General features: G+C 32.5%; 1 protein-coding gene across 1 annotated transcript in view; it reads left to right on the forward strand.

Annotated features, from left to right (window-relative positions):
* LOC106458364 (eukaryotic translation initiation factor 1) overlaps window positions 1-2,934 on the forward strand; it is a 14,922-nt gene extending 11,988 nt beyond the window's left edge. The window contains exon 3 of the mRNA XM_013917871.2: window positions 2,495-2,934. Coding sequence (XP_013773325.1) covers window positions 2,495-2,641 — 147 coding nt within the window. The 3' untranslated portion in view covers window positions 2,642-2,934. The remainder of the gene's footprint in view (window positions 1-2,494) is intronic.
* Window positions 2,935-4,105: the final 1,171 nt, after the last annotated feature.

Raw genomic sequence — 4,105 nt, forward strand, 5'->3', positions numbered from 1 at the left:
TCAAGCAGCAACCGAGTACAGAGGTCGTAACTAGAAAAGATAATTGTTTGCTTTACTTTAGTTTCTGTTCTATGTTTCAAGAACAATAAGTATAAGAACTTATTACAAAATAGCAATAATATATATACGTATATAATGTTTATTATTTTGCAAAATACTAGTCTACTAAAACACAGCCAAGACAAGTTACTTAGTATAGACCAAAAGTCAATTTTATGTTATTTAATATGGTAACATGAGTGCACGTCAGCTGCATCATTGTAACTTCTGTATTGTTAGTTGGGCATGGCTGAAAAATCAATATAATAAAAATAATAAATGTATAATGTTATGAAATTTAAGCTATTTAGTCTAAAAATTTGTTTTTGTTATAATTTGTGTTCATTCTAGAATGAAAGAGGCATAACTTGTATTTAATTCCTAATTTTTTTATGGTGTTTGTGAGATCGATCAAATCTACTGAACCATACAGAGATTAATTACTGAAAATATTAAATAAAATAATAAGTTTTTTTCTAAAGGAATGTCTGATAATTATCTGGACATTATAAAGATCTCTCATGTGAAATTTCAAAATTTTCTGATGCATAAAAGTATTTTTGATCTTCAAATAAATATTACTTTGCATGATAGATAGGCATCATGCAAGAAGAAAAAAAAAGACATGAGAAAATTGAGCCTGTGCTGAGTTAGTAAAGCACTATAATACCTTTGGTGGTGGTGAATATATGGTATGAGAATGAATAAGTATTGATGGACATACTGACCTCTACATTCTGAAGAATGATACCATCTATTGAAGTGAAATTCCATGAAATGTAAAATTTTATCTGCCAACTAGTTTCTTGCCTTAAAGCTTTCTTAGCATAATAAGCACCTTGTAATTATCTTTGTAGCAGTTACATACCTAAATGATGCTACTTTACAAGCACCTTAAATATTACTCAAGGAAAATGTTTCAAAAATGAGAGCATTGTTAGAACTGTGTATCTACTTTGTGTGACTACATAATGTGTTAGTGAAGACTTAAAGATCTTCAAAAAACTGTTTTTTCTCAATTTATTGATGTTTAATAATCTCATATGCATCTTTGTGTACAAGACACTAAACTGATTTTCTCTTGCAGTTCTTGGCCAGTTTGAAAGCAAATAAAGAACACTGTAAAACCTGTGCTAATATTGAAATGTTTATGAAATTAGAAATTTTGAAGGATTTTAAAAATCTTGGATCTAGAAGTAGATTTCTCTTGTTTTTAAAGTAACCCTAATTCAACTAGTCTATCATTTTGATTTGGAAACCAAATTAGGTTTCATACAACAGATTTTTTTAATGGTTGTTTCTTATGTACCAGTTTTATACATGCACATTGCCACCAGTATTCCATTATCATGCAGAATCATTATGTCCCAATCTTTTATACAGGTTAAAGGTTAGGTTACAGCTTTATTAGTGATATCAGTCAGTATTGAATAAGAAATTTAAAATTAGTGGAAATGAAAAATTATTGTAATCACTTATTTTAATTCTATGGGTTTTTGAGTCAAATATACTTCACAATATAGTAACCTGAATAAATTCAGGTATGTAAATAATATTGACGTTTTGTATTTTTCATTGTTCGATATTATACAGCAGACTAAGAAAATAAATGTACAACACACACATGATGTCATAATGCATAATTCCTGTGGTCACACCACCCAAGTGTGTTGGGATATCAGTCTATCAGATAAAATCAAAACGCTGAAAATAAACTAGCCAGCTGTCATGGGAAATCAATAAAGGGTATGGAGCTGAGTACTTACACCCACAACGTCTCAACTCCTACTGCCTTTCACTGTTTGCAGCCAGTTACCCTTACAGTTCTTGAATTTCTTAAAGTAGAAATGAAACCACCCTAAAATTTCTACAGTGTAAAACTCCCAACTTCCACCCTTACAAAAAAGATATTAAATGATATTAAGGTATGGTTTGTAGTTATATTTAATATCTTTTTGTAAGGGTTGAGATTGGAAGTTTTGTATATTAGAAATTTAGGATGATTTCATTTCTATTATAAGAACTTCAAGAATTCTAAGGGAAATTGTCTTCCCACAACTGACTGCAGACAGTGAAAGACAGTAGGAGTTGAGACGTTGTGGGTATAAGCACTCTGCTCTGTGTCCTTAATTGATTTTCCATGTCAGCTGGCTAATCTATCATCAGGATTTGGAATTTATTGCCTTATAGATGGAATATTCCAAACACACTTGGGTGGTATTACCACAGGCATTATCCATTGTGGCATCAAGTTGACACTAGGACCAACAATGGCAATTTTACTATAATGCTTGTTTCTCTCTCTCTCTCTCTCTCACACACACACACACACACACACACACACACACACACACACACACACACACACACACACACACACACACACACACACACACACACACTTATTTTAATTCTGTTGTTAAGTTTTGCTTTTTTTCTTTTGTTGTTGTTGAAGGAATTTGCCTGTAATGGTACAGTTGTGGAGCACCCCGAGTATGGTGAAGTAATTCAACTTCAAGGAGATCAACGAAACAACATCTGTCAGTTTTTGACGAAAGTTGGGATTGCCAAACCCGATCAGCTGAAAGTTCATGGTTTTTAATCAAGTTTATTATAATGCAAGTTTCTATGTAAAACCTTTTCTTGCACCCAGTTTTGTAGTTTTTCTGCAGTAAAGAAAATAGTTACTTTAAGTTCCATCAAAAAAAGATTTGTTTATATCTTGGCATCATGTACCTAAATTCAGTTGATATTTATAGTCAGTCTTGTATGCTATTAGGGTAAGCTGAAAAACATTGTAATATGAACAAACATTTTTTAATATGATTAACCATATTTTATGGATGAGATTTGTACTTGGTTGCCCAAGACAATAAATTTCGTAGTTCATTATCATCTTGTTCATTTTCTTTGTGTCATATGCAGAACTGGGGGTTTTCTTTATGAAATTCCTGCAGGAATTTAGTGACCTTTTCACATGTTTAAATGTGGCTTATTGCATTGAACATTTAAGTTGATTTTGTGTAAAAAAATAAACTAATGTAAAAGAATTTGAGATGTTTCAGTTTATGCTTCATTAGCCAGACTAAATACATACTTTAAAAGTATTGAATATTATAGTAAAAAAAAAGTGCTTATTATTCATGCTGAATATTAGTTTGGCCTGTGTTGAGGTTCAACATTTCCATACTTGGATATTTTGGTTTCTTCAGCAACCACTCAAGGTATTTTTTAGTTGCAACTTCAAATAAAGGTGGTATTACCAGAGAGAAAGTGATGATATTAGAGATTGGGGCATATGGTTTTTGAAAAAAATGACCTTCCAGACATTCTTCTTTATCCTAAAGTGTTGGCTCTGCTGGTTAGATTTGTGAAAGAGATGTGTAGTATTAAGTAGCCTATTTTTGAGGAGTTAATCCTACAGCAATTGTTTTGGGTCTATAATTCCATCTTATGTTAATGAAATATTCAAAATATCTGTAATCCCAGAGGAGAGAACAAAGGGTGTAAAGGGTTGGATATTCTGGTCATTGTTAAGACAAACACATCACCTCTCATGTCCAAAAAATCTGTGTGAGCATGAAGTTTGACTCCTTCCTGTTCCACATTTGCATGGCCTGAGAAAGTGGTGGAACATGTATATAATATCATAATATAGCTGCCTGGACTCTCTTCTTGTAAGTAACAAGAGTAATTCTGTACCAGTGTTCTTTCTAAGCTTCATTATCTCAGCCGTGCACATCCTCAGTAATGGTGAGGAGTCTCCACACACTGACGGGCTTAATGACCCTGGTAGTTGATAGGCCTAAAGCCCAAATAACCAAATGATATAAAAATACCTCTCCCTAAAACAAAAATGGTAGTGAACATCTGCACATTGCATTGATACTGGTGCACATGAAAAAATTCATTCCACACATGGATTTAAAAAAAATGGGAGGGAACATTGACCATCAATCTTAGAAAGCATTCAGTCCCAAAGTGTGATTTAAGAATAAGAAATATTCACTCTGAACACCACCTAACCCCCCCCCCCCCCCTAATTTACAAATTAAAGTTTAAAACT

The sequence above is a fragment of the Limulus polyphemus genome, unplaced genomic scaffold (genome assembly GCF_000517525.1).
Source record: "Limulus polyphemus unplaced genomic scaffold, Limulus_polyphemus-2.1.2 Scaffold451, whole genome shotgun sequence".
Lineage (NCBI taxonomy): Eukaryota > Metazoa > Arthropoda > Merostomata > Xiphosura > Limulidae > Limulus > Limulus polyphemus.